Below are 21887 nucleotides of genomic sequence, written 5' to 3' on the forward strand. Positions count from 1 at the left end.
ATGAATGGAGGTATTGCATTTCCTAGCAGCAAGTGGAGATGGGATTTATGGCTCTGTGAAGGGGACCTGATATTGTGGATTTATTCATTTCTAAGACTAGCTAGTTGTTACAATAGTTAATTTGTTTTTTTTGTTTTTTTGTTTTTTTTAGAAGTCAACCATGGGTAACTCGGTTTAATCAAGGAAACAATGACAGCAAAGATTTCACAAGGTGGTGCCATATCCCTATGCTTTGAAAGTTAAATCACAATTTTTCCTCACCAAAGGAAACTTTGCGCCACAATAAATACTACACAGGCTACTACGACTGAAGAGAAAAAAATGGTAGCATGGCTTCTGAAGCCCTATTCTCACAGGACTACTTTTATCTGGGGACCTCCAGTAGGGTTAAAGGGAAAATATTTCCAGGGAAGATATTTTCAAGTAAGACTAAATACAATTGATTTAGCCGCTTTTATAAAACACACCTGGTTCCAGTATTGGTGGAATCTTGTATTTGTAATTGCATAGTTCATGCAGTTGGATTTGTGGTGTTTTTAGTATTTTAAATTAATGTAAATATGCTCATTTGCTAATTCAGGTACCCCGAGAATGTAAACACTGCTATAAAGTGCCTGACACATGAACTTGGAAGCACTGTTTTAATTGTAATAATTTTTTGGAGGTTTAAACTGCTCGGGCCCAATTGACACCAATGACCACTAATTTGTTATGCTTTTAATTTTATACTATTTATATTAAATGCTTTTCTTGTACCACTGAGCAAAGTGGCCGCAGTCAGATTCCTTGTATGTGCACACATACTTGGCCAGTAAAGCTGATTCTGAACAGAGGAGGCTGATTGACGATTTACAACACAGTCTTTTGTTCCCAAAAAGCTTTAACCCCATTCACACCTTGAGAATAGAGCCCCCTGATGGACAATGGTTTCGCTTGGGCACTATTCATAGGGAAAGGGGATGGGGTCAAACGGCCCCCTTCCCAAATGACAGGTAAGTACCCAGACGTTGATAAAGATTAGCAGCACTGGATGAGCAGAGAAATGTCTTCTCAGAAGTCCAGTTGCCATTTTTAAACTTTTTTTGTTTGTTTTTGATTTACCATAACCTGGATAAGTGACAACCTTAAAAGACATTTCACAATTTCAAGTGCATGAACAGTGGTTTTCCTTCATATCTCCAGTTGAGTACTTCAGGCCAAATTGTTCTAAAATGTTGTGATTGTTTTTTTGGGACAACAACTCGTGGATTTTGTGAAGTGACACTGAAAGAGTAGAACATATTTTCTTTGAATGTGACAATGTTAGGGATTTTTGGTCTTTATTTCAAAGCTGGTTGTTAACCAATCAAATTACAGCGCACCCTTCGAATTTAAGGTTAGAGTACAGTTAAAAGGTCAAGCCCCACATCAACGGGTGGAAGAATGAGCTCAAATTATACAAGAAATACAGAAAACAAAAAGGCCCCAAACTATTTTCTTCAATGGACGTTTTTTTTTTTTACCCCCTAGAATAAGTGTCAATGTTATGTCATTGTGTGGCTTTATTGTAGAAGCTGATAAAACATCTACATCTCTAATGACAAAACTGTAGCCTAATAATTATTTCTTAAATGATGGTAAGATGATGACTTAAATAAAAAGCAGAAAAAACCAACGCCTGTCTTAAAAAAAACTTAGCTGAAAAGATAAGCAGGCTGGTTTTTGTGAAGCGTCTTGAGATGATTTGTATTGTTATTGGCGCTATATAAATAAAAATGAATTGAATTGAATTGAACAGAAGACGTGCCTTCGATTTCGAAAAGTTTCGAACTTTCAATCCCATATACACCTTGTGGCTGGAGCCCCCTCACGAACAATGGCTTCCAGCACCATTCAAAGTGAAAGAGGACAAACAGCGCCCCCACCCAACACCACTGCCCACAGGTAAGTGCCCAGTCGTTAATGGAATTGTTGTTGTACCAGTTTAGACCAGAAACAAGTCAAGCAAGTTTCTTATAGGTTTTATTCACTGCTTATTTAAACCTCAGCTTCCCGCCACTCTTTTACAACTGAACTGAAGAAGCTACACGGACGACTCTACAACTGAGTGGCCCGTGGCCTTTTTTGAACATCTGTTGGATTTGTGGAAACCACAGAAACTAAAGAAGAAGCCAAGATAAAGAAAGCAAAAAGGAAGACCCTGCGTTTAAAGTTTAACGTCCAAAAGAAGAGCATCTTTTGAAGGTAAGGCTTTACTTTAAAACTTGTACTGATTATTTTTTTAACAGCCATGCACTTTGTTTTAAGATTTGTCCCAGTTGTGAGGGAGTGTGAGGGACCCGTGTCAACCATGTTTTGACTTGAAGAAAGTCAAAGCCCTGTAAATTTATTTACTTGTATCTCAGATGGTAAAAAATACAGACAAATGACCCATTTTCGACATATCTTACCATCATATCATCATCATACCATCATTTAATATATACATAATTTAAATAATTATTAGGCTACACTTTTGTCATTGGAGATGTAGATGTTTTATCAGCTTTTCATTCTCCCTTTTGGTCCTTTACACAACATGCAGACACGCAGAGCTGCTCTAACTCTGAGTGAGTTTGTTCATGAAAATAAAATGTTTTATGAGAACAGAAAAGGAACCTCTGTGGTGACATCTCTAATCCAAAGGACTAGATCCAAAGGGTATACCACCTAGTCATCTGTCATCAGCTACATTGTCTGCTTCACACTGCTCCTCTCCCTAGGATAAATATATGAAGACAAGGGTGTGAACCACTACATGTTCTTGCTGCTATAAATTGCAACAGCACTCACGTTTCCTTATGTTTCCTTGTTCCCTCCCCTTTAGATCTCCACACTGGGTCTTATGGAACCACCATGTGGTGAAGTGTGAGAGCTGATTGGCTCCATTCACTATAGAATCAGAAGTTTTAGGATTTGAACTCAGACCAAAGTCACCTCTAGGAAACTCGTCGACACTTAGAGGAGAAATGAAGCAGAAAGGAGTTCATCTGGACAGAAAAACCTTCTCTTGTTCCATCTGTCTGGATGTACTGAAGGATCCTGTGACTATTCCCTGTGGACACAGCTACTGCATGAACTGTATTAAAACCCACTGGGATGGAGAAGACCAGAAGGGAATCTACAGCTGCCCTCAGTGCAGGAAGACTTTCATACCGAGGCCTGTCCTGGAGAAAAACACCATGTTAGCAGAGTTAGTGGAGCAGCTGAAGAAGACCGGACTCCAAGCTGCTCCAGCTGATCACTGCTATGCTGGACCTGAAGATGTGGTCTGTGATGTCTGCACTGGGAGGAAAAGGAAAGCCTCCAAGTCCTGTCTGGTCTGTCTGGCCTCTTACTGTGAGAAACACCTCCAACCTCACCACGATGCACCTCCATTCAAGAAACACAAATTGGAGGCGCCCTCCAAGAAGCTCCAGGAGAACATCTGCTCTCGTCATGATGAGGTGATGAAGATTTTCTGTCGTACTGATCAGCAGATTATCTGTTATCTCTGCACAATGGATGAACATAAAGGCCATGAAACAGTCCCAGCTGCAGCAGAAAGGACTGAGAAGCAAAAGGAGGTGGAGGTGATGCTACAAAACATCCTGCAGGGAATCCAGGAGAGAAAGAAAGATGTGGAGCTGCTTAGACAGGAGCTGAAGGCCATCAAAGACTCTGCTGATAAAACAGTGAAGGACAGTAAGGAGATCTTCACTGAGATGATCCGTCTCCTCCAGGAAAGAAGCTCTGATATGATGCAGCCAGTCAGATCCCAGCAGGAAACTGAAGAGAGTGTTGTCAAAGATCTAAAGCAGGAGATCATTGAGCTGGAGAGAAAAGGCTCTGAGCTGAAGCAGCTCATAAACACGGAGGATCACAATCAATTTCTACAAAACTACCCCACACTACCACCACCCAGTGAGTCTACACACTCATCCAGCATCAAGATTCGTCCCAGAGGGTATTTTGCTGGCGTGAAAGCAGCTGTTATAGGAGCCAGAGAGAAACTACAGGACATTCTGAGAGAGACATGGACAAACATCTCAGTGACAGAAGGGGATGTTTTACTGTCACAACCAGAGCCAAAGACCAGAGATGAATTCTTGAAATATTCACGTAAAATCACACTGGATCCAACCACAGCACACAAATGGCTGTCATTATCTAAGGGAAACAGGAAAGTAACAAAAACGCCTGATGAAATAGATGCAATACCATCTTATTATGATCATTCAAACAGATTTGCTGGTTTTTGGCAGGTCCTGAGTAGAGAGAGTCTGACTGGACGTTGTTACTGGGAGGTGGAGTGGAGTGGAAAAAGAATTGAAGTAGCAGTTGCATACAAGGATATCAGCAGAACAAGGAGGGAAAGTGAATTTGGATTCATTGACAAATCTTGGTCATTATATTGTTACACAAACCATTTCCACTTTGTCCACAACAATGTCACAAAAGACTTCTCAGGTCATGTTTCCTCCAGAATAGGAGTGTACCTGGATCACAGAGCAGGTCTTCTTTCTTTCTACAGCGTCTCTGAAACCATGACTCTCCTCCATAGAGTCCGGACCACATTCACTCAGCCTCTCTATGCTGGACTTCGTCTTAGTTATGGAGTCACTGCTGAGTTGATTAAAGTCAAATAGACAGAAGTCTCTTCAGGGACAGTTGGTTAAAATGTGTATTTTAGTCTCCAGATGAAGCTTCATATGTAGAAACATGAGTCATTTGTGTTGAACCTTTATTAAATATGGCGCTCCTTCCTGTGTCTGTTTAGCCACGGAGGCTCTCACTGCTCACCATGACTTTGATTCACATGACAATCTGAACTTTTCTAAGCTCTGAATGTCTCATGAACCTCCCTTCTGAGATTTAGTCCTGAGTTTGGAACCAGAAATCTCCAATTACATTTCCACTGATTGGTTTGGTTTGTTGTTTGGATGAACAGATCATGTCAACTGTAGTGACCATGGTCATCATCAACCAGGGCATCTGTCATTATTTGCTGATATTCTGAGTCCAAATAACTGATTGTGTGGATGAAGTGAATCATTTACTGTTATTGTTCCATCACTGCTCTTGTTTTTACTTTTTATTCTTTTTTTGAATAATTAATAAAGTGGACTATGTTCAAATATGGAGTTTTAGTGAGGTGTTTCTTATATTAAATGTGAATGAGATGATGACGATAGTTAATGTTATACCAGGTATTTTCCCCTGAAACGTTAGAGTTCCACTCTCCCCCTTCATTGTAGACAATCAGGGAATTAAGAAGTTGCACAATACAGAGACGTAAGTTCTGATTTTCAGATTTGCATAAAAATTACCCAAACATTACAAGGGTTTCTCACAAGTCCTGAGAATTAAAATACAGTAGTGAAATAGACCCCAAAAAACTACATTAACTACACTCAAACTACATTATTATTATAATTAGTGCTGTCAAACTCTTAAAAATGTTAATTAGATTAATCACAGGGTTGCTGTGGATTCATTTCGATTAATCATGATTAAATGTCATTAATTCTTAATCTATGTTAATCACGTTTCATTTTCAATGAGCAAACAGACTCAAGAAAGAAGGGGATATATCTGCACATCTGTTGATTAATCAGTTTCAACTAAACAATTTGAAACACCTGAACTGCTTTTTGTCTTTTTTAAACCAACATTTGTCCACATTAATGTGTCCCTGTTGCTAGACAAACTAACTTGTTGACATTGTCCAACGAGAGGAGGGCTGACCGCTTCTTATTTCCAATGTTGCTGCAACTGAGAACAGTCTCTTCCAGTGAACACTGAATGCAGTAGTGGACACATATTTATCTGCAGCTCAGTGTAACGAAAGCTATGCCCATGGCTATCTTTTTGATTTATGCTGTGTCGGTCTCTTTGTTGAATAGCACAAACAACAAAAGTTATGAATTAAAACAGAAAGTAATTGCATTGCAAACTGAAAGTATTGAATTGAATTTGTTGTTCTTTTCTCATTTAAATGAGTGTAAATATGCTGATAAAACCTCTACATTAAATGTACATACTACTGTTCAAGTTCATTGTTTATACAGTCCCCTCCAAAAGTATTGGACCAGCAAGGCAAATTCCCTTGTTTTTGTTGTTCACTATTTGGGTTTAATATCAAAAGATGAGTATGAGATGAGTTCAGAATGTCAGCTTTTATTTCCTGGTATTTACATCTTGATGTGTTAAACATACTACACTTTGTTTGAACTCATCCATTTTCAAGTAAGCAAAACTATTGGAACATGTGACTGACAGGTGTTTCTTGTTGCCCAGGTGTTGCCTTTAAGGTTGATTGTTCAAACATCAAATAGCTCTGCATGACTAGTCTACTTTTTGGCCTGGGTTGAAACCCAGTATGCATTTCTTGTTAAAGAAGATAAACCAACATGAGACCAGAGAGCTGTCTATGGGAGAAAAGCGAGAAGGAAAATCAATCAGAGCCATTGGACAAACATTGGGCATAGCAAGCACAGCAATTTGGAATGTGGAAGAAAGAAACTACTGGTGAACTGAGCAACAGACGTCAAAAAGGTCGGCCGAGGAAAACAACAGTAGTTGATGACAGAAATTTTGTGAGAGCTGTGAAGAAAAACCCCAAAACATCAGTAAGTGACATCACCAATGACCTCCACAGTGCAGGGGTGAAGGCATCTCAATCCACTGTTTGAAGAAGACTCCAAGAGCAGAAATCTAGAGGTCATACCAAAAGATGCAAAACACTCATCAGTAGTAAAAGATTTGAAGGCCAGATTGAAATTTGCAAAGAAGTACAAGATGAGCCACAAAAGTTCTGGAACACAATCTTAACTCGTTGCAAAAAAGTCCATAAACGGCTGCCATGTGTTGTACAATTTGCTCAAGTTTCCCCTTCTTAAATACTATTATTTTATTCTGAAGTCTAATTTATGCTGTATAGTTTTTGTATTTTCTTGCGCTATGCTTATTTAAATTACTTTCTTGTACCACTGAGCAAAGTAGCTGCAGTCAGATTCCTTGTATGTGCACACATACTTGGCCAGTAAAGCTGACTCTGAACAGAGGAGGTTGATTGACGATTTACAACAGTCTTTTGTTCCCAAAAAGCTTTGACCCCATTCACACCTTGAGAATGGTGCCCCCTTGTGTACAATGGTTCATAAGAAAAGAGGATGGAGCCATCCCCTTCCCAATGACAGGCAAGTACCCAGTCGTTAATACAGTCCTTAGTTGCAGTTGCACCAGTCTCTTAGAACCAACCTGAAGAAGTATGTGAGTGGCGAAATGTTTTCTCAAATGTTCAGTTGCCATTTTTAGTAAAGTATTCGGGTTTTATGCATGTGGAATTATTATAAAATATCAATTTCCATTTCCAATAACCTTTACTTCTCATGCTGTGCCAACTATAACATTTTCATCATCATTCTGATTGTTCAACAGAAATATTATAAATACAAACTAGTATCCGTTCCAGCTAAAAGGAAATTGTGTTCTGTGTGATTACAGTGAAGAAATAAGCGATAATAAGAGATATTTGTCTTATCGTTTTAAATATTAAATTACATATATCCATCTAACAGATTTATCCATGTAAGGTTTGATTGGGACAACAACTCGTGGATTTTATAAGACTGACGTTGAACGATTAGAACGTATTATCTTTTACTGTGATCATGTTAGGGAATTTTGGTTTTCATTTCAAAACTGGTTGTCAACCAACCAAATTATACCGCTTTCATATAAAAAAAATCCCATTTTTCAGACCGGGTCGACTCGCCTTTGATGCGTTTTCACATCGCCAGAAGTGAAATCGGACCTCCTGCTGCGAGAGCTGCATTCATGTTTTTCCTACCTCATATGTCATAGCGTAAATTACAGATAACGTTGATGACATGAAGAATGGGCCGGTCAAACACCCGCTCCTTCAAAAGTCCGCTGATATTAGAATAAATCACTGTGTCCTGCACAGTGTCCGATATCTGCCGCAAAATCTCATCTTCTCCTCGGATGCAGTGCTGATGCAAGTATGGGATATCACTACGGAGACTATATATAAACACAGTTGCACATGCATTCCCCGATCGATGCAATTTCCCGAACATGACATACTGTAGGACTAATTCGCCTATGCGCTTCCATTAACGATCACACATATTTTTGTTCTTTGTTTGATTGAAAAAATAATAATAAATCTCTGCCCTTCAGAGATCGGTCTTGATGGAAGTAGAATAAAACATTTTTTTTAGCTGAAGCTTCTACAATGATACAGTCGGTCAGGTCGTCGATCAGAATGTAACAGGCAGATACATCAACATCAGAGCGAAAAACCCCTGTCAACGCGGATCAACTGCGCTTGATGCGAAAGGAGCTTTAGTGATCAAACTGATCTCAGTTGGAAAACATTGTATTCACAGATGACAATACCTCTAGGTCAATGGGTGAAAGAATGAACTTAAATTATACAAGAAATCTTTCTGTTTTATTTAATGGACCCATCTACCCTCCTAGAATAAGACCCTCACATTGTTGTGTCATTTTATGGTTTCATTGTAGAAGCTGATGAAACATCTACATGTCTAATAACAAAACTGTAATAATTGTGCCTTAAATGTTTGTAAGGTGATGACTTGAATAAAAACTCCTCTCTTAAAAAAACGTATCTGAACCAAGGAGGTCACTTCATGTCCCCAAGAAGTTTCAACCCCATTCACACCTTGTCGCTGGAGCCCCCTCACGGACAAAGTCTTCGTCGGAGCACCATTCATAGTGAAAGAGGACAGGTACAAACAGCCCCCTTCCCAACGACAGGTAAGTGCCCAGTCGTTAAGGTAATTGCTGTTGTTGCACCAGTTTAGACCAGAAACAAGTCAAGCAAGTTTCTTGTGGGTTTTATTCACTGATGTGGCTCATTTAAACCTCAGTTTCCCACCAGTCCTTCACAACTGATCTGAACTGAAGAAGCTACCCGGACGTCTTCGACGAAGTCCAGTGGCCTTTTTGAACGTTTGTTGGATTTATCATTTGTTTTTGACTTGAACTCAGTTGAAGGAAACTAAAGAAGCCGTGATAAAGAAAGTAAAAAGTAAGACCTGGGTTTAAAGTGTAACGTCCGAAAGAAGAAGAGCATCCTTTAAAGGTAAGTTTACAGCTTGTACAGTTTGCTTTAAGATTTTTATAAGTTGTCAGGGAGGAAACTAGTACCAGTCTATTACTATGTTCATAACTTCCACTCTATAGCAGCAAATGGGATGATTTTTGGTGAGGAACTTTAATTTTACATTTTGAAAACACGATTTCAAAAATTTCATTTGGTCAGTAATACATGGTGGGCAAACTTCAAGTTCCATTCTGTTACTGCCTGTACGCTAAGTGGCTGCTGCAATATATATCTGATAAAATGCTTTCAGTCTCAGTGCTAAATACTGAAGTCAAAATGTTTACCATTTAAATGCCATTTTAAAAAAAGTCGCCAATGAGGAAAAAAAACACACAAAAATGACAATATACATTTATATTCATAAAAAAATAGCTAACAGGAAATGTCATTGAAATGTTATTATTAAAATTACTATTATGGATATTTTTTCTGCAGTTTTTTGTGCAGTATTACATTTCCATAAACTCCATACTAACCATACCACATACCATGGCAATCATCCGCCAATTTTGCTACATTGACTTCCATTATAACTACATTTTTTGCACAGACATGACAATCTAAGTATAATGTATGAATAACTAATCCTTACAATGCTTGTAATTTTCCTTGCTCAGAAAGATTCTTTCTGACAATTCTAACTTGCGTACCAGAGATCCCAAGACTAGACAGAAACTGAGCAGACCATGTTCTGCTTCTAAAAAGGCTTCACATTGCCCTTCTTCCTGGAGTCTGATAACCACTGCATGTTCTTGCTGGTATAAAATTCAACAGCATTCATATTTCCTTATGTTTCCCCTTTCCCTCCACAGATCTGGACTAGTTTCACCTCTAGGAAACAGAAACTCACTCGGTCGTTGACACTTAGAGGAGAAATGGAGCAGAAAGGAGTTCATCTGGACAGAAAAACCTTCTCTTGTTCCATCTGTCTGGATCTACTGAAGGATCCTGTGACTATTCCCTGTGGACACAGCTACTGCATGAACTGTATTAAAAGCCACTGGGATGGAGAAGACCAGAAAGGAATCTACAGCTGCCCTCAGTGCAGGAAGACTTTCATACCGAGGCCTGTCCTGGAGAAAAACACCATGTTAGCAGAGTTAGTGGAGCAGCTGAAGAAGACTGGACTCCAAGCTGCTCCAGCTGATCACTGCTATGCTGGACCTGAAGATGTGGCCTGTGATGTCTGCACTGGGAGGAAGCTGAAAGCCTTCAAGTCCTGTCTGGTCTGTCTGGCCTCTTACTGTGAGAAACACCTCCAACCTCACTATGATGCAGCTCCATTCAAGAAACACAAGCTGGTGGAGCCCTCCAAGAAGCTCCAGGAGAACATCTGCTCTCGTCATGATGAGGTGATGAAGGTTTTCTGCCGTACTGATCAGCAAAGTATCTGTTATCTCTGTTTAATGAATGAACATAAAGGCCATGAAACAGTCCCAGTTGCAGCAGAAAGGACTGAGAAGCAGAAGGAGGTGGAGGTGATGCTACAAAACATCCTGCAGGGAATCCAGGAGAGAAAGACAGACGTGGAGCTTTTGAGGATAGATACCTTTTCAATGGAGACAGTGGAGGACAGCGAGGAGATCTTCACTGAGATGATCCGTCTCCTCCAGAAAAGAAGCTCTGATGTGGAGCAGCTGGTCAGATCCCAGCAGGAAACTGAGGAGAGTCGAGTCAAAGATGTTGAGGAGAAGCTGGAGCAGCAGATCACTGAGCTGGAGAGGAAAGGCTCCGAGCTGAAGCAGCTCTTAAACACAGAGGATCACAACCAGTTTCTACACAACTACCCCTCACTGCCACCACCCAGTGAGTCTACACACTCATCCAGCATCAAGATTCGTCCTCTGAGGTACTTTAAGGACGTGAAAGCAGCTGTGACAGAGACCAGAGAGAAACTGCAGGACATTCTGAGAGAGACATGGACAAACATCTCAGCAACAGTGACTGAAGTGGATATTTTACTGCCACAACCAGAGCCAAAGACCAGAGATGAATTCTTGAAATATTCACGTAAAATCACACTGGATCCAAACACAGCACACACACTGCTGTTATTATCTGAGGGAAACAGAAAAATAACAAGAATGTATCAACCTCAGTCTTATTCTGATCATCCAGACAGATTCATTGGTTATTATCCTCAGGTCCTGAGTAGAACTCGTCTGACTGGACGTTGTTACTGGGAGGTGGAGTGGAGAGGAGGAGAAAGAGTTAATATAGCAGTCGCATACAAGAATATCAGCAGAACAAAATATAAATGTGACTTTGGATCCCACAATGACATATCTTGGTCATTACGTAGTGCAGGACGGTGTTATAGATTTTCACACAAAACCATCCAAACACGCCTCTCAGGTCCTGCTTCCTCCAGAGTAGGAGTGTACCTGGATCACAGAGCAGGTATTCTCTCTTTCTACAGCGTCTCTGAAACCATGAATCTCATCCACAGAGTCCAGGACACATTCACTCAGCCTCTCTATGCTGGACTTTGTCTTTTACATGGCAGTGCTGAGTTGATTAAACTCAAATAGAGTTAGTTGTGTGTCCATTGTCTTGTTGTAGCCAGGAGCTCATTGTTGAGTCGCTATCTTTCATGCTAAACTGTCATTAGTTGTAATGAAAATAGTGAACTGGAATAAGGATTTTTACTTTGATATGAAACTTTTTGTGTTAGTTTGCTGTGTTGTTGATTTACTTTACCTTGCATTTATCTAATCATGTCGACATATTGATTGAGGTAATGGGTGTGCTTCAATGTAACAAGTTTATTCTGCTGCTAACACATATGGATGGTTAGTCAAAATGTGGACGTTTAAAGATTTGTAACATTTGTTGCTCTTGTTTGTACTTATGCTTTTTTGTATAATTAATAAAATGGACTGAGTTCAAACGTCAGGGAGTTTCAATGAGGTGTTTCTTATATCGAATGAGAATAAGATGACGACATGGTTTTATATTAAGGGGTTTGGAGGTTACTCGGCTGCCAATTTGATTCCGAAATATCTAACAACACTGACCTGTTTCTCTTTGCAGCAATTTTGTAACTGTTTTGTCATTTTTTCCTCCTTTTTTTCCAAAACCCTTTGTAACCCTGGGTTATGGGTAACTGCAGTACTGACACGCGCTGTGCCCCCCTTTAAAATTCCAGAGAAAATTTCACGAATGCGTCTATTTTTCATCACAGACAGTTTATGATCAGAGAGTAATATACGAATCCCTGTGCTATGACTGATGCGTCTACGAGCAGTTGACAGCTCCTGTGACTGTAGATACTGAATGGAACGGGCGAAATTTAAATACAAACACTGCTGTGGATTATAGACACAGATGCGCTGTCAGCCTGGCTGGCGTCATGGACGTCAGACAGTTCTGTAAAAAGAGAGGAGATCGAGACAAAGAATCAGGGAGAAGGAGAAATGTGAATGAGAGGGAGAGAGGTATGTTTAGCTTTTTTTGCACTGAGTCAGATCTTAATGGGAATCATTTCGAGAGAGAGCGAGCTCAGCTATCCACAGGACGTTAACACACTGACCTACTGTAGCCCACGTTGCTCTTTCGGCTGGGATCAGGCTGGTTTTAAATACTTACAACAGAAGACATACATGTTCGATATTCAAATGAATTCATTAAGACTCGAAAAAGACGAATCGACCTAGTTTATGTCATCTTGTCTGGAAAAGTGTGATGTGACCAGCGATTCATTAGAGCGATCATTGTAGGCTACAATTTGCACACGTCAAACTTGATGTCGTACCAAAGATCATTGGATTCATCAACATTAACGTTAGCCAATGAGAGGGAGGCCATATGGTGTTTAGAAGTAGTTCATTGCCTTGCCATCGTACAGTTCAATAAACGTGTGTTGTGAAGATCAGGCTGAGAAGAATGGAGACACTGAATGACATCTCTTCTCATTATGATTCAGATATGTAACATCGGCTCATTTTCCCGTATAAACAAATACAAACGTATAATATTTAAATTATTATTTAAATATTTAAAAGTCTAATTTGTCTATTTACAGGACTTGTATAAACATCCAATAATGTTTTGAGTCATTATTATTAATCCATATAAACGTATCCAGACCATGACAAACAAAGACAACTTCTATATTTCCTATATATTAACCTTGTTTATCAGCTGCTATGACTGAATGTTGTATTTTGTTTCTATTCTATCAGTCAAAAAAGTTGGGGGGAAAATGCGTTTGTTGTTTTTCAATTTCATATTTATATTTATTGTATTTATATATATTAAATATATTATGTGTGAATTTACTAGCACCAATAATTATGTCATATGCATTTATTGTTGTGATTGCTTTTTGGTTTGGGACAACTCTAAAATAGTTAATTAATAAGTAAATTAATTAATAGTAAGGAATAAGGAAGTGTAGAAAAAGGAAAATAAAAAGACTGATGATAAAGTACATTTTCATTTTCAAATAACTTTTACCTGTCCTGTTTTACCTTGTATTACATTTTCAGGGTCCTTCCAGATTGTTATACAGAATGATTTTATGTAAATTTCCCAACAATAATGTTTGTTTGACAAACATTAGCCATACATACACAACAACTCCCCCACTAACATATTACAATGAATCCAAACACAACACCAACTTCTTCTCAGTAACTGAAGTTGAAGAAGGGAAATAAAAAAATAAATAAAAATTAAAGAGAAAAAAAGAAAGGAAAAGAGAAGACAAAAGTAAGAAATAACAAAAAAGTAAGTTTTACAACTCAAATGTCGACAATAAATTATATAATTTCCTCACACGACAATTCCACCTTTTTTCACCAAACAAACCTGCTTTTGTGTATATAATACTTTGTTATTATTATCAGATTATTAATCAAGAATTGCTTTTTATTACCAACAACAACAAAAAAACTCTGGTACGTTGGTCGGTGACGTCATCAAACCGCGCCAAACAAAGCTCCATGTGCAGGAGGAGGAAAAAGGAAACCGGAGAAAGTTTCTTTTTCATCCAGGACAAAAATAATAAACATATATACGGCGTAATTCTGCAGAGCTCGAGTTGGTCATGAATTCAGTTTGTTTTTTTGTTTGAAATAACCCAGGAACTCGGTTGAAGGAAACAAAAGAAAAAGCCGGAATAAAAGAAAGAAAGAAGACCCGGTGTTTAAACTTTAAAGTCCGACGAGGAGCATCTTTTAACAGTAAGTCCGTCTTACTTCACAACTTCTCTGATTATTTAATCAGCCCCGCAGTCTGTTACTGACGGTTTTGTGGGGTTTGACGGGGAATAAACAATTTAACTAAATAATAATAATAAAGGGGTAAACATGCTGCTTATAAATACAGGATGTCCTAATAAACAAAACTCCCACTGTGATTATTCAAGAGCTAAAACAATAATCTTGACTAAGTTTTTCTTTTTAATAATACTTTGTCATTTTATATGTTTTATTGTATATGATCAGTTTATGTTCTTAGGTAGGTGGTCATTTTTGGGTTTATAGTCGGTGGTTCTGGTGTTGAACTGGGCCCTATTTAAAAGTCTAATAGTTGTCTTTAAAAGTCTATCTGGTTGTTAATAGAGTGGGACAAAACATTAGGAACGCTTTATCTTCTTGTCCTCTGCTGTAAACCTTTGTTCATGTTCATTGGGAGCTGTGGTGAATTCATTAATTTTCATCTGAATTTTAGTTTTCTCCCTCCACAAAAGTCTTGGTTTCACCCAACGACCTCACTTCAAATGTCAAGTTTGAAAAATTAGCCACTTGTACAACATTGTTGTGCATGTGATTATGGTTTGCAATTTGTTGTGAGAGTTCGTTCTCCACACGCTGGTGTTGGACTGCTTGAAGACTGACTGCAGTCCTGGCACTCATGGATGGAATCTCAGGTACAGTTGGGGTGTCGAAGGTGTCCGAGGCCGCGATGCTCTCCTGGGAAAATGGTGTACTTTGTGTAGCAGCCTAAAGAATGGCATTGCATATTAGGGATGTCCCCACCTAGTTCCTTTGCACCGACATCCGCTACTCTCTAGTCTTTCCTTGTCTTCTCCCAGGGTCAACCGGATTCAGTCCAATAAATCTTTCTGTCTGGGGAGCTCGTATCTTATGTTCTCTACTTTAGAAATGTTACGGTCATCCAATGTTGCCATCTTCCAACGTTGGAAAATTTGTCTCCGGGAAACTTTTCTCCTCTTTTTAACACATCGTTCAATGGTTGTTGTTGTTTTTTTCGTTGTGGCCTGAAGCCGGCCTACCTCTGCACACCGTGCACCACCCACTTTAAATCACTATTTCCATTGCCAGAAGGTGGGTGGAACGAGGCCAAAGGGATAGTTTGCTGGTACTTTCTAGTACGTCCTCTGTGGTCAGTCTGAAGTAGGTGCATTGGGACCGGAAATGTGATGTAGAACGCTGCTTACCACTGATGGTCAGAAAAAAATCAGCGCCGGGTACAAACCCGGGTGTTCTGGTTTTACTAATAGTAAGCTGCTCACTTTCAACTTTCTGCTTTTTTTGTTGGTACATTTTTAAATGGTGAGCTTAAGTAAACCAAGCTTGACTGAAGTCCTGATGCCAATCCGGTCCTTTTATAAATGCCTGGAGACACAAGCGGCTTAAATGAAGTTACTCCTCACCTTCAGAAATGAGGAGACCACAAGGTAACTCCTCGGAATCCTCCAGGAAGAACTGGAGAATGTTGCCGGGGAGATGAATGTCTGTTTTCACCATGACTCAACTTCATATTAGCAGAAGATGGATGGATGAATGGATGGATGGATAGAAGACCACAAGAGGGTGCTGTCATCTTGCTAACCAGAGAGGCAGTGGAGGTTAAAGCTGCTCATTTCACTTTTATGAAGAAAACAATGTTCAGAGTGAAATTTTCAATCAAAAAAGTCTTCTGAACTTCTGAAAACTATGGAGACATCTCTAAACCCAGAGATCCTAAGAGCAGTTTTCCACCTGAAATCTGAGCTGACCAACATTTTTAAATGTGCTCTCCTGTAAAAGGGTTCAGCACACAGTGTCAGCTTCACAATGCTCCTCGTCCTGGAATAAATCAAAGTCCAATAACCACTCCCTGTTCTTGCTGTCATAAAAAAGAGAGTTATAGTCCATCAACATATTTCCTTGTGGTTATGAGTTCAGATCAGAGTTCATATCAGAGTCACTTCTATCAAACAAGAACAGTCATTCACACTGAGAGGAGAAATGGAGCAGAAAGGAGTTCATCTGGACAGAGAAACTTTCTCTTGTTCCATCTGTCTGGATCCACTGAAGGATCCTGTGACTACTTCCTGTGGACACAGCTACTGCATGAACTGTATTAAAAGCCACTGGGATGAAGAAGACCAGAAGAGAATCTACAGCTGCCCTCAGTGCAGGAAGACTTTCATACCGAGGCCTGTCCTGGAGAAAAACACCATGTTAGCAGAGTTAGTGGAGCAGCTGAAGAAGACTGGACTCCAAGCTGCTCCAGCTGATCACTGCTATGCTGGACCTGAAGATGTGGTCTGTGATGTCTGCACTGGGAGGAAGCTGAAAGCCTTCAAGTCCTGTCTGGTCTGTCTGGCCTCTTACTGTGAGAAACACCTCCAACCTCACTATGATGTAGCTCCATTCAAGAAACACAAGCTGGTGGAGCCCTCCAAGAAGCTCCAGGAGAACATCTGCTCTCGTCATGATGAGGTGATGAAGGTTTTCTGTCGTACTGATCAGCAGAGTATCTGTTATCTCTGCTCTGTGGATGAACATAAAGGCCACGAAACAGTCTCAGCTGCAGCAGAAAGGACTGAGAAGCAGAAGGAGGTGGAGGTGATGCTACAAAACATCCTGCAGGGAATCCAGGAAAGAAAGAAAGATGTGGAGCTTTTGGGGATAGATACCTTTTCAATGGAGACAGTGGAGGACAGCGAGGAGATCTTCACTGAGATGATCCGTCTCCTCCAGAAAAGAAGCTCTGATGTGGAGCAGCTGGTCAGATCCCAGCAGGAAACTGAAGAGAGTCGAGTCAAAGATGTTGAGGAGAAGCTGGAGCAGCAGATCACTGAGCTGGAGAGGAAAGGCTCCGAGCTGAAGCAGCTCTTAAAGACAGAGGACCACAACCAGTTTCTACACAACTACCACTTACTGCCACCACCCAGTGAGTCTACACACTCATCCAGCATCAAGATCTGTCCTCTGAGGTACTTTAAGGATGTGAAAGCAGCTGTGACAGAAACCAGAGAGAAACTACAGGACATTCTGAGAGAGACATGGACAAACATCTCAGTGACAGTGACTGAAGTGGATGTTTTACTGTCACAACCAGAGCCAAAGACCAGAGATGAATTCTGGAAATATTCACGTCAAATCACACTGGATCCAAACACAGCAAACATACTGCTGTTATTATCTGCAGTTGGTGAAGCATATGAACGCAAACAACTGAAGTACGCTGACGTAGCAGCCGAGGCAGAACAGCGCGGCTGGCGTACGCAGGTGCTTCCGGTCGAGGTCGGATGTAGAGGGTTTGTTGCCACGTCCACAACCAAGCTTCTTAAGAGGATGGGAGTCCGAGGACAGGTGTTCCGCAAAGCCGTCAAGTCACTGTCAGAAGCTGCAGAGCGAAGCAGCAACTGGCTTTGGATCAAGAGAAAGGACCCCAACTGGACTGCAAAATGAATATGGAGGGGTAAAAGCGGAGGGGGGCACTCCTGGGACGCCAGGTGTCGCCGTTGAGCTCTCTGGAGGTGTCGTGGGCCTATCAATGAAACACCGGTGAAAGAGAGTGCCCACCTGATGACCTCAGTGAAGCTTTTACCCCAACCCCACTCGATGCCAAGTTCTGATTATCTATGGGATTGTACCATCTAGTCCTACAAGCTCAACTGAGGGAAACAGAAAAGTAACATCAATGAATCAACCTCAGTCTTATTTTCATCATCCAGACAGATTCACTGATTATTATCAGGTCCTGAGTAGAGAGAGTCTGACTGGACGTTGTTACTGGGAAGTGGAGTGGAGAGGAGAAGGAGGAGTTGGTGTAGCAGTCGCATACAAAAATATCAGGAGAGCAGGGGAGTTATATGAATGTTGGTTTGGATCCAATGACAAATCTTGGTCATTTTATTGCAGCACAAATAGTAACATATTTTTCCACAACAAAGTCAGAACTGATGTCTCAGGTCCTGTTTCCTCCAGAATAGGAGTGTACCTGGATCACAGAGCAGGTCTTCTGTCTTTCTACAGCGTCTCTGAAACCATGACTCTCCTCCACAGAGTCCAGACCACATTCACTCAGCCTCTCTATGCTGGACTTCGTCCTATTTTTCCAGGATCCACTGCTGAGTTGATTAAAGTGAAATAGACAGAAGTCTCTTCAGGGACAGTTGGTTAAAATGTGTCTTCTAGTCTCCAGGTGGTTTGGTCTCCATGGTTGTAGCTGAGAGCTCATTGTTGTGTCATGTCTTCACTGCTCAGAGATCAGCTGTAAATCACCCTTTGTGGGCGGTACTTTGTCGTCTCCTGGTTTGTTGTTTGCTTGATGTTGGACTGTGTTTGGGTTTTCTCCTTCCTGTGTCTGTTTAGCCACGGAGGCTCTCACTGCTCACCATGACTTTGATTCACATAAACTGACATTTGTCCACATGACAATCTGAACGTGTCTGTGCTCTGAACGTCTCATCAACATTTGTGTTGGTGTGTTTGTATGTTGTTGTTCCTCTTCCACTGCATGGGCCTCAACAGAGAAACCAGCAGACCTTCCTTTATCACAGAGATTTAGTTCTGACTTTGGAAAGAAAGACATCTACAATTCCATTTCAGCGGATGAAGAGACGACTTCATGAGAACAAACTGAAATTCACAAGATAAAGTGATCAATAATCAGTTTAGTTATTGTTAAATTAGTGAGTATGAATAAAGGTTAAGGATTTTTACTTATTCGTGTTTGTTCATTTTGCTGTTGATTTATTTTTTCTTGAATTTATCTCATCATGTCGACATGCTGGTTGAGGTCATGGGTTTGCTTCAATATAACGAGTTTATTCTGCTGCTAACACATATGCATGGTTGGTCTAAATGTGGGCATTTACAAGTTTGTAACTATTTCCATCATTGCTGGTGTTTGTGCTTCTTATACTTTTTTGAATAATTAATAAAGTGGACCATGTTTAAACACCATGGAGTTACAATGAGGTGTGTCTTACTTTGAATGTAGAATAAGATGATGACTCTGATTAATTTTATACCGAGTCTTTTCCCCTGAAATGTGTCTGTTGTGTATCATGCAAAGTTCCACACTCCTCCTTAATTTTATTGAATCAGACAATTAAGAAGTTGCACAAAACAAAAAATGTAAAGCCGCTCAATATTCAAAGAAGTAAATGCTCCTGTTTCTAAAATGATGACTTGTGTCTTCTCAGGATGTCTTCTCTGTGTTCTTATGCTGCTTGAAGATTTCAAGAGGAAAAGGGAGCGAAAGAAAAAATGGAGGGAGGAGAAAGGAGAGAGGTGGAAGAAGAGGTGAGGATACAGGAAGAGGAAGAGGGGGAAGGAGAAGAGGAGGTCAAATCACTGAAACCTAAATCAAGGAGATTGGCCGAGGAGGAGGAAACAGAGTTAGAAATGATGAAGGCTTTCTCCAGAGGCAAATCTCAAAGTGAACCAACCAGCGGACGCACCCCGATCTCCGCCTCCTCCTCCTCCTTCACCTCCTTCCCTTTCCTCACCTCGTCCCTCCACCGAGGGCGAGGAGGACCGGAGGCGGATGGCGAGGACGACGAGGTCAGAGTCGCCATAGTCACCATCGAGGACGAGTCCTGTCCGTCCGAGCCCTTCGGCACCACCCACCTCGAACCAAACGATCCCATCGCACATACAGAAAATGGAGGAGAGGGAAAGGAGGAGAAGGAAAAGGAGGAAGGGGAGCTGGAGGAAGTGGAGGAGGAGAAGGACAAAGAAGAGGAGGAGGAGGAGGAGGAGGAGGCGACGTCACCTTCGTCTCACCTGCAACACCAGGTAGGACAGAGGGCATAAACACTAGAGATTCAGAGCCATGAACAGCACAGTTAGCGGAGTATGTGTTTTGATCATAGACTGTAGAAAAGATGGACGCAATGACAGCTCCTGTACAGGTGAAGCCAAAAACATGCAGAGCTCCCCCCGGTGGCTGGATGCAGTATAAGTCGTACAAACCCTGCCCCCTCCATGGCCTTTGTCATTTTAGGTAGTTAATATAACGCTGATGAACGTTGAAGTATCAATTTTTCTCTTTTCAAACTGCATAACAGCAAAAAAACAGGAGGTGACATCATGATAATTGACAGTTGCCATTGACAACTCTGTGAAGGAAGTGTCGGGGTGGAGCATCAATAACTTGGCTCCACTCTCAGACTCACAAGATGGCCGCCCCCAAATCCCCGGCCCCCCATTAGTCCACCAATGTGGCCAGGGTACACTGTGCAAGTAGAGCTCCCCCTGGTGTGTTGGCTGCAGTGTAGATCTTAAGCTCCACCCCTTCCATGTTAGTAGATGGGACTTGCACCAAACTAAAACACTAACTATAGTTAATACTATAACACCGTAAAAGTTCAAGTGTCAATCTTATGGACAAGTTTAGTGTCCGTTCGTTATTTTTACGCCATAGTACAGGATGCCATGCCAACCGCGTGGTCTTAATGAAGATGCGAATGAGTCTGGAGGAAGTGTGGGCGGGGCATCTATATCGTGGCTCCGCCCTCCTACTGTATTAATCAAACGTTGTCTCCAGAGTCACAAGATGGCTCTGCCCGTATCCTCGGGAAAATAGCGTCAATTTAGCCAATGAGAGGAATTGCAGACATGTGAACAGCATGTGAACACCTGAACGCCTCAGAGGTCTGAGCGGATGTCGTTGGTCTGTCCTGTGTGTGGCATTCAGGTGCCGCCGTGTCTCCTCTTCTGTTGTCTTTATAAACAAGCCCAACGCTGACAGCTGCAACCCTCTGTGTGTCGTCCTCCTTCCACTGTTAAAAAAGGAAAGTCTTGAAGAGACTTGCATAGCTGAGGCCTCGCAAATAGACAAACATTTATACCGCTCTTGTCTACACTCCTTAAATGTCTTGTGTTGTCCAAATCTACAAATTCCTGTTTAGTAAAAGTAAAAACAGTCAATCTGTTCAGTGTTTGGCATTTTGTCTGGTAAAACCCATTTCTAAATGGGGCTCGGAGTATTTGAGTTGAGTGAGAAAACAGTCATTTGACATTTAATGTAAATTAACATTCAACGACAATCTTTGACTTTGACTTGATAATCTGCTCAGTTGGAACATCTGACCTTCCTCTACATCTGATAACCATGTAAACGCTCAAATAAATCAATAAATAAACCGACACCAGGTGGAGGAGTTTCCTGGAGGTAGAAAATCAAAAATGAACCAAAGCTGGAATCAATGTGGACGGAGACGATGGAGACATCTTGGTTCATCTTCTTCTACTCTTAAACCAGTTCAACCACTTTAACAACAAGGGATTGATGTTTTGATGTAAACTGATGGACTCTGTTCCTCAGGTTCTCACATTTTTGGGCCCATATCATATCAACAGCTTTGCTAGACTTAAGGCTCTACACAAACTTACTTTGTGTGCTATGTTTGTAGTTTTTCATCATAATTTACATCTTAATGTGGGTCCATCTTGTGGGTCCTATCACAGATAGTTTTGCATTCACAATCTCACAGGTCTCATAATGTGGTGCAATCTCTGTGGAGTCATTCAGCAAA

At 40.8% G+C, this 21887-nt stretch overlaps 2 protein-coding genes across 2 annotated transcripts in view; both read left to right on the forward strand.

Moving 5' to 3' along the window:
• Positions 1 to 2987: 2987 nt before the first annotated feature.
• On the forward strand, positions 2988 to 19319 carry LOC125006455. Its single transcript, XM_047582540.1, has 4 exons — positions 2988 to 4637; positions 9970 to 11676; positions 16294 to 17539; positions 18015 to 19319. The coding sequence occupies exons 1-4, from the start codon at positions 2988 to 2990 to the stop codon at positions 18491 to 18493; spliced, it is 5082 nt and encodes a 1693-aa protein (XP_047438496.1). The 3' UTR covers positions 18494 to 19319.
• LOC125014670 (F-box/WD repeat-containing protein 7-like) overlaps positions 14112 to 21887 on the forward strand; it is a 41977-nt gene continuing 34201 nt past the window's right edge. The window contains exons 1-2 of the mRNA XM_047595926.1: positions 14112 to 14343; positions 19551 to 20145. Coding sequence (XP_047451882.1) covers positions 19615 to 20145 — 531 coding nt within the window. The 5' untranslated portion in view covers positions 14112 to 14343; positions 19551 to 19614. The remainder of the gene's footprint in view (positions 14344 to 19550; positions 20146 to 21887) is intronic.

The sequence above is a fragment of the Mugil cephalus genome, chromosome 1 (assembly GCF_022458985.1).
Source record: "Mugil cephalus isolate CIBA_MC_2020 chromosome 1, CIBA_Mcephalus_1.1, whole genome shotgun sequence".
Classification (NCBI taxonomy): Eukaryota; Metazoa; Chordata; class Actinopteri; order Mugiliformes; family Mugilidae; genus Mugil; species Mugil cephalus.

Excerpts from the sequence above, each read along its gene's own strand:
- LOC125006455 (XM_047582540.1), top strand. The coding sequence starts at position 2,988 with ATGAAGCAGAAAGGAGTTCATCTGGACAGAAAAACCTTCTCTTGTTCC. Across the intron at positions 4,638-9,969 it reads TCACTGCTGAGTTGATTAAA|ATCTGGACTAGTTTCACCTC; the intron begins GTCAAATAGACA and ends TTCCCTCCACAG. Across the intron at positions 11,677-16,293 it reads ATGGCAGTGCTGAGTTGATT|ATCAGAGTTCATATCAGAGT; the intron begins AAACTCAAATAG and ends TTATGAGTTCAG.